This window comes from Antedon bifida, chromosome 1, assembly GCF_963402885.1.
Source record: "Antedon bifida chromosome 1, ecAntBifi1.1, whole genome shotgun sequence".
Taxonomy (NCBI): Eukaryota; Metazoa; Echinodermata; class Crinoidea; order Comatulida; family Antedonidae; genus Antedon; species Antedon bifida.
In genome coordinates, this window is record NC_136226.1 from 9,702,098 (window position 1) to 9,716,640 (window position 14,543).

At 30.2% G+C, this 14,543-nt stretch overlaps 1 protein-coding gene across 4 annotated transcripts in view; it reads right to left on the reverse strand.

Annotated features, from left to right (window-relative positions):
* Window positions 1-5,062: 5,062 nt before the first annotated feature.
* The window catches only part of LOC144841477 (diacylglycerol kinase beta-like), a 108,995-nt gene continuing 99,514 nt past the window's right edge, over window positions 5,063-14,543 (reverse strand). For all 4 annotated transcript variants that reach the window (XM_078697835.1, XM_078697826.1, XM_078697816.1 and 1 more), the window contains one exon: window positions 5,063-6,055. In XM_078697835.1, the coding sequence (XP_078553961.1) occupies window positions 5,924-6,055 (132 nt within the window). In that variant the 3' untranslated portion in view covers window positions 5,063-5,923. The remainder of the gene's footprint in view (window positions 6,056-14,543) is intronic.

Genomic DNA, 14,543 nt, shown 5'->3' on the forward strand with positions numbered 1-14,543 from the left:
TATAATTAAGATATCGGGTGTAATTTCTTTAAATTAACCCACCTCCACGACGATCGTCCTATCACAACACATTCGCAGATTGTCTGTCCCCCATCCCCCTCATCGCAGTTATCGGTCTTAGGTGTTGTGATGATGATGACGACTGTCGTCACGTCATCAGTTCATGTGGATGGCTTCATCAGTTTTCGCGAAAATTCAGACAACCAAAAGAAAATTATTGCTGTATGCTATCTTTAGTTCCATTGCTTTTTCGTCATCATTAACTACCGTACTTATACAGTTTGGTTCCCACTAGACGCAACGCATGTACGTAGCGAGTTGTGACCAATGACAAGCGACAGTTAGAATGAATTGGTCAAATAACTTACGTTGCGTTACGTCCTTGTGTTTGCGTTCGGCGTACTAAATCAAGATCTACGATGGGGCATCGCACCACCACCATGCACGGTGGTGACATGGAACTAACTCCTACGACATCATCAATGACGTAGAAGTCATCATGGTCGTCGCACCACAACCATGCACGGTGACGTAGAAGTAATCATGGTCTTCGCATCACCACCGTTTAAGGTGACGTATAAGTCATCATGGTCGTCGCACCACCACCATGCACGGTGACGTAGCAGTAATCATGGTCGTCGCATCACCACCGTTTACGGTGACGTATAAGTCATCATGGTCGTCGCACCACAACCATGCACGGTGACGTAGAAGTAATCATGGTCGTCGCATCACCACCGTTTACGGTGACGTATAAGTCATCATGGTCGTCGCACCACAACCATGCACGGTGACGTAGAAGTAATCATGGTCGTCGCACCACCACCGTTTACGGTGACGTATTAGTCATCATGGTCGTCGCACCACAACCATGCACGGTGACGTAGAAGTAATCATGGTCGTCGCACCACCACCGTTTACGGTGACGTATAAGTCATCATGGTCGTCGCACCACAACCATGCACGGTGACGTAGAAGTAATCATGGTCGTCGCATCACCACCGTTTACGGTGACGTATAAGTCATCATGGTCGTCGCACCACAACCATGCACGGTGACGTAGAAGTAATCATGGTCGTCGCACCACCACCATGCACGGTGTTCCAACGAAGTCAACGGACTTTTAATTTAACGAAAATACCAATAATGTGGAAGTAAAAAACCAACTCGATGTTACATCTGGTTGTCTCACGGTGGCACTAACATCAACACCACATCATCCGCTTAAACTTTACATCAACACATCATCCTCACCACCACCACAGCTCTGTCTACACTATCAAACTAGTTTGACAAAAAAGTGTGATGTACCCAAATATGGTAGTGATATCATCGTGTCCATATATGGGCACATCACAGTTTTTGTCACATAAAGTTTGATAGTGTAGACAGAGCTTTACGTCAAACAACAAAGTAACAAAAAAAGAGAGTCGAGAGTGATGTTGTTTTCCCTTATATATTAGATCTAGACATTCTTAGGTTACATACACATCAGTGAGTTAAAACCATTACAAAAACAAAATCAATATAATATTAGCAATACTCTATAACTTGCTATAGCAAAATTAATAAAAAATAAACTAAATAATATCATATGTCGTGTCATTGAATACCTTATTAAATCCCAACACTGTGCTCTTTCATTAAATACGTACATTCTCAGCAAGAAAAGGGAAGGCATACAATCATTATAAAACAACATACATTGTATCTGCGTAAAAACAGAAGGTCAAAGGTTAATCAAAAGAATATCTTGATTGTAAAAAATCGCTTAAAAAAATCAAAATATATTTTTTTTGAATTACCAAAGTTGATCTTTAGCTCATAGAGATATATTTACAAATAATCGAATGTGCATTGTTTGTGTTTGAACAAATCAACTCTCATAACAAATCATAAATGATAAAAAGGTATGTGTATTTGAAGCGTTTTTTTTCTATAACGATATGTATTTTGTAATGTTGATAAAAATGCTCACATTAGCTTAACAATTTAATAACACCCACCATGCATTTGTATAGTTAAAAGACAAAACAAATAAATACATCTTATTTCTTATTTTAAACTAATATTTCGGAATACTGTAAAATCGCGACTTATATTTTGTCACTTACCATACTACAAGTTAAAAACCATTATCAACTATTTTAAAATGAAAAGGAGAAAACTGATTAAAATGTACAATATTATTAATCTAAAATTACGGTTGAAATGGTCAATGACGAATACGACTACGATTTAGCGCGACTCAACAATGTATTACTTTATATTATATTGTGCGCGTGTTACTGTATATAACCATACAAATACATTATTGTACTATAATACAATACATAGGTATGTATGAATCATGAGCGTATATAATAATCGATAACACACACATATATTATATAATATTACACATTATTTCTTTTTGAGTCTTAATTTTTATAATGCCAAAAGAACAATCCCAAAAATTGCACTCTTAGTTACGATGTAAATTTAAAGCTAGAGAGGGCGCCCTGGGCATTACTATAATTCATCCATGTAAAGTTACTAGAGGGCATACATTATTAACCCATTATTTTAAACATGAATACTACGAACATCTACATGGACCTATATTAGGTTATAACACCCTATCACAACAACAGGTAAAAATCAATCACTCGACAATTTATGAATATCTCCCTCTACAATTACTTTACTAAATGAATTACAATACATTCAAGTTTTAAATAGAAAAATACGAAAATCATCTACCAACAGGACATGTGTAATTTTTAGATTAATATTTTGATTGAATACAGCAGGAACATCATTAAAAAATATTTAAAAAAAAAAATATTTTATGAGGTGAATTTTTCCCAACCTAAAAAGTATACTGATGAAGTGAAAAACAAGAATACTTTTAAAAATGTCACTTCTTCAATGATATTTAAACCAAAGACCACAAGACCAGTATCTGCAACTACCTCGAGACCATGTGAGAACAAGTCTTTTGGGTTAAAGCGGTCTTAAAGGTCTAAAATAATGACCTTTTTTTCAAGCAACCTCACGGATTGTTTTTATGAAATATTTAGCCCCTACCCCTAATCTATAATACTGGATCCGCCCCTGACTGAGTATAGAGTACATTTTTCAAATAAGGTTGGGCAAAATTCACCGCATATATGATATTCCTGAAACAAAATTCCACCTATTAATATAAAGATATGTTTACATTGACGAATAATCAATAATGTCTTATGTTAACGACGTGAATTGTACATGACATTGTGTGGTTATGTAAAACATGACATCTTGTGACCATATCAATATTATATTTCCTAATAACATCTAATCACAAATCAAACATATATTTTACAAATTTTAATATGTAAATGTAAGTGCAAAAATGTGTTTATTTATGAATAAATTAATTCTAATTAATAATCTTGGTTAATTAAATAATTTGGTTATTGCTAACATGAAAGGAAAAATCATTATTGGAACAGCAAGAGTATTCTTTCTAGCACTATTTAGAAAATCTACAAAAATTAATAATTTAATAATAAACATAAATGCTTATAACATATTATTAATTATATAAATTAATAATTTAATGTTATGTGGATTTTATATATATTTTAAATCCTATTTAGAAACACACAGAATACAACTTACATGTTTGCCAAAAGTGTAAATGTTAAATCTTGTTTATAATTTAAGAATTTATTAAAAATGAATTTGCTGCAAGCAATAACAATTTAATTCACTCTGTCTACACTTTCAAACTTTATGTTACAAAAAAGTGATGTGCCCATATATGGATATGATGATGTCATATCACTACTATATTTGGGCATATCACACTTTGATAGTGTAGACAGAGCTTAAGATACATAATCAAATTTAATGTCAATGTTTTATTCACAGACAGTATAATTTTAGATTTGTTCAACAAAAACACTAAAATAACTACTTAATTTATAATCATATATTACTCTATAGAAAAACCATACCTCATTTATATAATTTATATAAATCTTTGATTTGGCATTTACCAGTTTTATCTATTGTTTACTGGATCTAGCATTCTTTTTAAAATTTGTACAACTGTATAGTCACACCCAGTGCGATGTTCACAAGGGTATGCAACAAAATGCATCTAGCCTCTTTTTTTAAATATATATATTTAGTATTTAGCCTCAATTTAAAATCTACTATTTAAGGTTAAAAATGTACAACTTTTTAACAACACAAAAGTGTAATGTATGTTTAAATATATAGAGGTAAGAGATGGTTGTAAATACATTTAACAATAACAACTTTTAAGAAAATAAAAACTGGGTAATCTTTATATTAAAACAGTGATGTGATATTAACTTAAAATTAACTTAGATGTATTAGTCGTATATTACATATAGAACAAAGCATATCTCACATTATGTGAGTTATTGTATTTTATACATTTTATACATAATTGTGTATAAAACATACAAGCTTGAAACCCCCCATATACAGTATATATATATATATAGTGACCTGTTTAATACACTTGTATATATTTATGAATATACTGTATATCCTTTTTAAAAATTGTAAAATGATATGCAAAATATTAAAACTGCCAAATTCATAATCCCACTTATGGTGTTAATTGCCTTAAAATATGTAAAAATAAACAGAAAATGTAAACAACGTTCGTATAACAACTATTTAAGAAACATAAAGTTTGTCCATAAGATATCTATACTAGAAAAATATATAAGATTTAGTAAGTAGCCAAAATATTAGATAATGTTTAATGCAAAAGAAACATTAGTCTAAAAGCAATACAAGCTGATAGGCCTCATCTATAAATTAATTTAGAAAAAATAAATATTTAAAAAAAAACCATAACCATAACCTGTCTAATAAAAATTTCCCAAAAACCTCTATTTTAAATTTTTTTACAACTAAGATATAAGAGTTTGTTTTATTATTAATAATCAGTTTGATAAGGATTTATATTTTATTTAACAATTTGGTAAAAGATGAAAAAAAAAACCAACTTTAATACAATATATCAAATGTCTTGCATCATTCAGTAATTTTTCTAAAAAAAATGTTGGTGATTCTAAAGAAATTCTATAATCACAGAAAAATAAGTAATTGTAACTTATTTCTCCATGATATATAACCAAGATACGATTTGACACTTGTAGGCTGGAGTATTCCATTGACTACAGAGATATTTGGTAATTCAAGGGGCTGATCCACACTAGGAAATAAAGCCATGTCCGCACGATAACAATAAACAACACTTTTAAATTCTATTTTCCCAAGGTTCTGTGCCTGTATTCAGTATTTACACTTAGGCCGAGAAAAAAAACTCTTAACATTTAAAAATTCTTTTAAGTGAGTACCACTTTTAAAAGAAATCCTTACATTATTGACTTATAGTGAAATACTTTAACAGAAATATCTCACTTAAGTGTGATTGGTAAATACAGCCACTGATCCTAAATATTATAACTTAAGTAAGTGTTAAAATACTGTTTTAAAATCATCTCATTTGTATAAATAACCAAGATAAAATAAAGAGAAAAAAAACCATATTGGATACATTATTAAGATATAAAAAACTACAGTAAAGGAAAAGCAAGCAAATAGACATACAAATGTTGAACACGAGTTTCAATGAATCTAGCTATTTAAAGGTTTTTATTTAAAATGTTGAGAAAGATAATAGACTGACGATAAACACCATACAAATAAACTTACAATAGAAACACCACTTAAGTGTTCTCGCCCAATTATACTATTCATCGTGAATGCCTATTGATTAAAATACATATACCTAATTTACATATTTAATTAACTCATTTTCTTCTAGTACACAATTTGGTCAAATGAAATCAACACCACCATATATTCATTTTTTTCTTTTTAATTTTCCCCACGTTATTCTAGTCGATTTTCACAGCATGGCATCTTCGGTAATATCGGCATTTGAACGGCCAAACGATAGAATTTTACGCAGGCCTTGGAAGCCCTTTTTGGGAGGTGGTCCAACCAGCATGGGTGAGCTGTTTTTGTGGGTAATAGCAATCTGGAAAATAAAACAATATTATCAATAAGGATATTGAGTTTTGATTGTAGTACGGTATACTGTTATATGAATCTGAAATCTGAAAATGATAATCATTCGACTACAGTTACTGCATTACTTACTTTAATTTACAGACTCTGACATGAAAGACAATTAAGTAAAATTCAATAAAATAATAATATAGTCAGTCAGAGTTTGAAGGCAGATGTCCTAAAAGATGATAACATCATGTGTTGGGCAAGCCATAACAAAAAAATAAATTTATAATGAATAGGACATTTAAAAAAGAATAAATAAATAAATTAAAAAAAAAAAACTGTATGGAAAAGACAAGTAAGAAAAGATATAATTTTTAATTTAAAAAAAAATATATTATAAGAGGCAGAGTCTAAAATGGTGGGTGGTAGATTATTCCACAGTGTGGGTTCGGAGTATCTTATACTGTGTTGGAATGAGTTGGTTTTACACATTTTGTTTTGAGATTAATGTGTGGTGGTGATGCAGAGACGAATTAATATATATGATTGTTATTTTTTACAATCATATAATTATGATTTATATTAAATATATTAATATGATTAAAGAGCAGACAAAATGAATTACTCCAGTAACTGCAGTAGATTAATTTTGACACTTGTTACTCCTCAACTTCAGTTAAGATTTTTGTGAAAAGCTTTGTGGTGTATGTTAACACATTTCTGTTTGTTAACACATTTCTACAAAAATTATTATTATTTCTACAAAATAGAAGCTTGTATGTGCATCTGAAGTTAAAATTGGAATAGATCAATCACCTTTTGATCAAAAGAAATATAAACACTAATTATGTTTTACATTGTTTAGAAAAGGAAGCAGTCTTTTAACACATTTTAACTGCCTCCACAGACAGAAAACAAATAAATTGTGTAAAAACAATGTTTTCTATACTAAATATAACAGCAATGATAAACGTTAATGTCATATACTGTTTATGTAAAGACAAATACATTATATTCAATGTGTCATTTTGTTAAATTAATAACTTTATCGTGACACAGAAAAATAAAATTTTTAACAAAGATGTCATAAACAAATACATTTCCTTTGTCAATATATCTTAATTTAAAAGAAAAATATGAACATGAAATGTAATTTCAACAATATATCTTTATAAAAATATATTTATCTTAAAACTCTGTCTTCTTTACTTCATTTGTCAAAGCCTTGTCAAAACTTTGAATATATTTTGTTCAATATCTTGATAACAAAGTCATTAAGCACTATTTTTACATTTCATTCATCAATTCTATTGATTATATTATAAATACATAGGAACAGCAACAAAATAAGATCTTTGACAACTGAAATTTGAATAAATACAACTGAAAAAATGAATGTAAAAATACATTTGAATCAACCAAAATGTCATCATTAGCTATTAATGTGTCTTGTGTATTTATTATTATTTTTCTTTTACTTTAAAGATGTATTGTCCCTTGAAACACAAAAAAATTAAATTGGCCATATCAAAGTAATATTAAAGTTATTCACTTTAAGTCGAAAATTCAAGCCAAAAGCAACAAGTTTACGTAATTAACAGGTAAATTAGTTTGATTACATTTCGTCTGGAAAATCTTCGCGAGCGAAAGTAAACAAAGATTTCAAACCACGAGTACGCATTATGCATATGCTAATTAGGATTGTTTACAACTGGTAAAGGTGAGAAGGTGTTCTCACACAGATCGTGATAGTTAATAACTATTATGATACTTCAAAATGAACCACTTTTTTCGAAATCTGTTATTTTTTATTTTTTTGGAATTAGTCATAGGGACAATACATCTTTAAGATTATTTTTCATTTTGTTAACTTTGTAGATATACTGTAGATGTATTGTGTTTTTACTTTTTTAAATTTTAATTATACTCTTGTAAACCTTTTCACAGAAAATCAGTACTACATTACTGAAAATGCAATCCGTCAAAATAAAGAGTAAATATTAATAATTGTATTGTATTACTATTTTGAGTTCCCTTTTCCATAACCTTTGATGACGTTCTGTACATTTAAGTTTATGGAATAAAAATTGATTTGATTTATCAATTTACTTGTACTTATTTATTACTTTATACTTGTTTAAAACAATTTATCTTTCTTTCTTAGTTTATTGTTATCTTTTATTATTAATGGCCAAATTGTAAATTAGGCTATATCATAATATTATTTCTATTATTATGTTAAAAAAAAATCATTGTACTATATAATAACCTTATGTTTAGGTTTATGGAATAAAAATTTATTTGATTTATCAATTTACTTGTACTTATTTATTACTTTATAATTGTTTAAAACAATTTATCTTTCTTAATTTATTGTTATCTTTTATTATTAATGGCCAAAAATTGTAAATTAGGCTATATCATAATATTATTTCTATTATTATTTTAAAAAAAATCATTGTACTATATAATATTACTATGGTCGTTATTATGTTTAATTGATTGATTAAATAAAGAACGAATTAAGAGAAAAAACAAATTATTCAAAAATGTAGTAGCATTAGAAGAAAAACTCATGACTAAACAAGATAACAAAAAAACTAATGTACTGCAATGATAATATTATCCCATTAATCTTGAAGTTTCCGATCAAAAGATAATAAACGATGGTAATAATGTTATTCATATCAAAGAATTTCAACAATGGTAAACGTATGTACAATGTAGAATAATCTAAAGCCATTAACTAACGTCATTTCACTGCCTGAGATATTCAACTTTATTTATCAATGTCCAACTATTAATTACTTTTTTCTCCACTTTGTTCCATTGCCTCAATTGTATATGGCTTTCTTAAAGTCCATGCTAAAATAAATCTTACTCATTTTTGAACGGCGCTCTATCTGTCACGAGTGAGCCACAGGGTGCGTAGACTTACGCCGACGACTTTATGTTTTAAGTCACATGATATTTTAGCCTAGTGCACATTGTACAGCTGTGAAGAGATTAAGATTGATGCCTTTTGCTATATTTGATCAAAAATTGAAATTTTATTTCTTTTGAAATTGTTATTGATGACTTTAAAGATTCTTTGTTTTAAAAATCAACTTAAACTTTATAATGATGAAAATAAACGACAGATAAATTATATTTTAAAAACGAGACTTGATTCACCAAAAATACTATTGCAATATAAACTAAAGTCAATAAATATTATAATATCAATTATGTTAATTGTAAGGAAATCATTTTTATAAATATGCATTTGTAAGTTTATAAAACAGAAAAGTTGACGTAGAAATTTTACAACAATTTAACTTGTTTCTAATCGTACCTATGTGTATACTTAAAGCCTTCACTAATTATCCCATACACAACTAATGTGCATTTTGCGTTAGCGTACTTGGGTGACGAGTTCTTCTCGTACGTGAAATTGTGCAAGCAATTAGGTTTACTTTGTCCAAAGGAATTAGTGCCTTAATGAGCAAGAAAGTGTGGCCTGGACACCAATCTATATGGTATTTACACGTTAAGTGTTAGAATATTATTGTGTTAGCAGACAATTTGCACATTAACATGTTTGATTGCAGTCTTACTGCGTCCAAGTCTAGCTCTAGGGATCTGCACGTTATTAAACTATAAATGTAGACAACACATCACGTCTATTTATCATCTGTTATTCTAACGCACATTTTACAATTTCTAACACAAAGGATAATTTATTGCCACAGGATTGGTTGGAAAAACATTTCAGGTTTTTTGAAAAAAAAAAATAAATAAATAAATAAAAGCTGCAACAGGCTAAAAGTAATAATGAAATTAAGTAATCAGAATCTAACAACTAACAAGAAATTAATATCTAACAAGAAACTGACTTCTAACAAACAAAGTAAACAACCTCAACTGATTGAATGGAATTGGTGTTCTTTCAGACTATACCCACCATGGGGCTATTCTGTGCATCTCATATGTTTCCAAACATGCACAGAATTACTTTACAACTCGACAGCTACACAGTCTCATGAAAACTAAAAGTCACTATAAGATATCTGAAAATCCAAATCAGGGTTGAGTTTCATTTTTCATGAATCGAAAAACTATCCAACAAACCTAAGATTGAACTAGAATTTAATTCGTCACTTTGACGAATTATAGGTGATCATTTTTATCATTTTACTGAAATTAATTTTTTTTAAACATGCACGTACGTTAACATACGATCGGAAAATGTTGATGTATGCCATCCTATTATATGCTTATAGTGCTGAGTTGTGCCTATATGCCATATACAATATGTACAGTATATACTGTATATCTATATACAGTGTAGCATAGGTGAAATTACGGGACACACATGTTCTAATTTTTTGGCATGATGACGTTATCAAACTAAACTTTAAGATGACAATTTCGAAAGATAATTAATTGAGCAAAAAAATATAAGATTTGGAAAAAAATTTGGCACGTAGAAGCGCTGTGCGCGCTCTTTGAATTGTGTATAACTTTGACGAAAAATATGAAAAAACTACTTTTTCACTTCAACTGGCCATATGTTAACGTCACAACATCCGATAGGCTTAATTTTTATTTGAATTAATATCTACATTTCGTCAGCTTTCATAATAAATTATAATCATCAAGGTAACCTTCAATTCTGAAGAGCTGTAAGATATTCAAATTTACTGCGAAGGTGAAATTACACGGCCTACGTTATTCAAGTTTTTACGCGTGATGACGTCATTAAAATGAAGATAGTGTCAACTCATGATAAAGAATATTAATTAAGCAAGCACATACTGAAAGTTGTGCGAAATTCGAGCACACATAACCAAGATGCGCTCTGTTGAATGTCATAATCTACACAAAAAGATAACAAATCCTAATTTTTTAATTCAAGTGGCCATTTGATGACGTCAAAACATTTTGTACGTAAAATGTGTACATGAATTCATATCTACAACTCAATGGCTTCCAGAATAAGTTAAAAAAATCGGGGGTCATCTTGCATTCTGAAGAATTATTTTCATTCTAAAAAAGACCTATTTTTCACCATTTTCAGAACTTTTGTAAAATTAATGTGCGCATTTTGTCATTTTTAACGTGCTCGTATAGCGTTATTTTAAGTCGGAACTGACTCAAATTTGGTGAATGTACTAAGGATGGTGAGTAGAATGAGATTTGTAAAAAAAATTCATATTTTTTACGCTTTTTAAGTATCGCGCGCGCAAAAACGCATTTTTGCGCAGTAATTTTTTGAAACACGCAAATGGCCTAATTCATGCTCTAAATTGATCAAAACCTAATTTTGAGCGTTTTAAATTTTTAACGCGCGATATCACGCGCATGAACCTACGTGCGCGTGCGTTTTTATTTGCTAATATTTTTACCCTTGATCTGAAGTTTACGTGTAGTGAATTTCATTAATATGTGATAATGAATTATGGAGATATGATTGATAATGTGATTTCGCAAAATGGCGTATAAATGTCGTCACGGATGAGTGACCACTCTGGAAAGCTTATTAGGATTAAGTTATATTATTTGAAAGATATTCTGAAATTTTTGTAATCATTGACATTAAACTTTTTGAGATAATTGTTACACAAAATAGTGTACAGAAACAATAAAAAGAAAAAAAAAAAAAAAAAAAAAATAATAATAAAGATTTTATACAATAACAATAGGTGATCATTTTATTCTAAATGATCACCTAATAAAAAGAGTATTCCAGGTACCCTTTGATGGAATAAAGGTGAAAGAGAAAATGTTATAGCAGAAGGAAAATGAACGAAACGAACCATCATTTTACTTGTTCCCCAAGAATGATGAGGTGTAACTTTAAATAAGAGCTTGTCTCAAAAATTGCATGCAGCAAATGTACAGAACTTGGTAAACTAAATGATGTACACAACTGCATAGCTATGCCCCAGATTAAATGAAGTTCATGGGTGTTCTGTGAAACAACAAGACAAGTGCTACATGCACTCCCTCTTGTGTTCCACGAGGCAACATACACTCAATCTCTCATCGTTCAATTTGCAATCGTCCATCATTTTGAGAATTCTAAATCTGGGCAAAAGTGCAAAACTGAAACATTTTAAGACAGGGATATGAAATGTAGAACTCAATACAAATTATTCATGCGTTTCTTTTTCTAGTAAGCAAGCGCTAACTTCCATCAGCCACATATTCTAACATCTCAATGGCAGACCTAGATGGGGGCTCATTCTCCTCATGTCCCCCCCCCCACCCCCTATCAAACGATACTGTACAATTATTAGATGTTCTGAAGTGTATATATTGTTTAGTTATTATTAGGTGATCATTTAGAATAAAATGATCACCTATTGTTATTGTATCAAATCTTTATTGTTATTATTGTTTCTGGGCACTATTTTGTGTAACAAATATCTAAAAAAGTTTAATGTCAATGATTACCAAAATTTCACAATGTCTTTCAAATACTTTAACTTAGTCCTAATAAGCTTTTCAGCGTGATCACTCATCCGTGACGTTATTTATACGCCATTTTGTGAAATCACATTATCAATCATATCTCCATAATTCATTATCACATATTAATGAAATTTATTACACGTAAACTTCAGGTCAAGGGTAAAAATATTAGCAAGTAAAAACGCACGCGCACGTAGGGTCATGCGCGTAAAATCGCGCGTTCAAAATTTAAAAAGCTCAAAATTAAGTTTTAATCAATTTAGAGCATGAATTAGGCCATTTGCGTGTTTCAAAAAATTACTGCGCAAAAATGCGTTTTTGAGCGCGCGATTCTTAAAAAGCATAAAAATACGATTTTTTGTAGAAATCGCATTCTACTCACCATCCTTAGTACATTCACCGAATTTGAGTTCGTTCCGACTTAAAATAACGCTATACGAGCATGTTAAAAATGACAAAATGCGCACATTAATTTCACAAAAGTTCTGAAAATGGTGAAAAATATGTCTTTTTTAAAATGAAAATAACTCTTCAGAATGGACGATGACCCCTAAATTTTTTAACTTATTCGGGAAGCCATTGAGTTGTAGATATAAATGTATATACACATTAGACGTACAAAATGGTATTACGTCATCACATGGCCACTTGAATTTAAAAATTAGGTTTTTTTCTCTTTTGTCATAGATTATCACATTCAACTGAGCGCATCTCGGTTATTTTGCGCCCGATTTTCGCTCAATTTTTTGTATATGATTGCTCATATAATTATCTTTCTCATGAGTTGTCAACATTTTCATTTTGATGACGTCATCACGCGTAAAACCTTGAATAACGTAGGTCGTGTAATTTCACCTACACCATACATTTGAATATCTTACAGCTCTTCCGAATTAAATGTGACCTTGATGATTATAATTTACTATGAAAGCTGATGAAATGTAGATTTGAATTCACATTCATACGGATGTTGTGATGTTATCATATGGCTAGTTGAAGTTAAAACGTTGTTTTTAAATTTCTTTAGTCGAAGTTATACAAATTTCAAAGAGCGCGCATTGCGCTTCTACGTGTCAAATTCTCTTCCAATCCTTATATTTATTTGCTCAATTAATTATCTTTCGAAATTGTCATCTTCAAGTTTATTTTGATAATTCCATCATACCAAAAAATTAGAACATGATGTGTGTCCCGTAATTTCACCTATGCTACACTGTATATAGATATACAGTATATACTGTACATATGGCATATAGACACAACTCAGCACTATAAGCGTATATAATAGGATGGCATACATCAACATTTTCCGATCGTATGTTAACGTACGTGCATGTTTAAAAAAAAATAATTTCAGTAAAATGATCACCTATAATTCGTCAAAGTGACGAATTAAATTCTAGTTAATGTTATTATTATTATTATATAAATACATTATAGTTTGAAACGAGAGAATGAGTCACCCCATTAAAGTCACCCCAACCGAGATTCGAACCCGGAACCTTCTGCTTGATATGCAGATGTCCTAACCATTAGACCACTGGGGCTGTAATGGTTTTGTTCAAATCCTATTGGATAGCGACTCTTTAACATTCTTGGCGTGGTACGTGGAAACAGCACTAGTCCCTCAATTGTACGCACACACACCAGAAATGAAATTGATATGCCCACATCTTTCAGTATATTAATTCACGAAGCGGGATCTCCAAAGAAATACTTTTTTTACATATATAAACACATCAGGCACAGAACATTAATTATTTCTGTTTTTATACCCACAAAATGTGAAATTTCTGAATATCTTACATGATGCTACCTAGTAAATTCATGTGTTGGAATTTGAAAAAAACAAAAAACAAAACACACACACTTTCACAATAAAAAATGAACTAAAATGTTATGTTATTAATGTTAATCTTATTAAATACACATTTTAAAAAATGGTGATTTCTAAAATCAACTTTCAAATAAATGTTGATTAAATGTTGCTGTACACATACCCATTGTAACCTTAAACTTCTTAAATTGCAAAAACAAGCAAAACCCTAAAATGT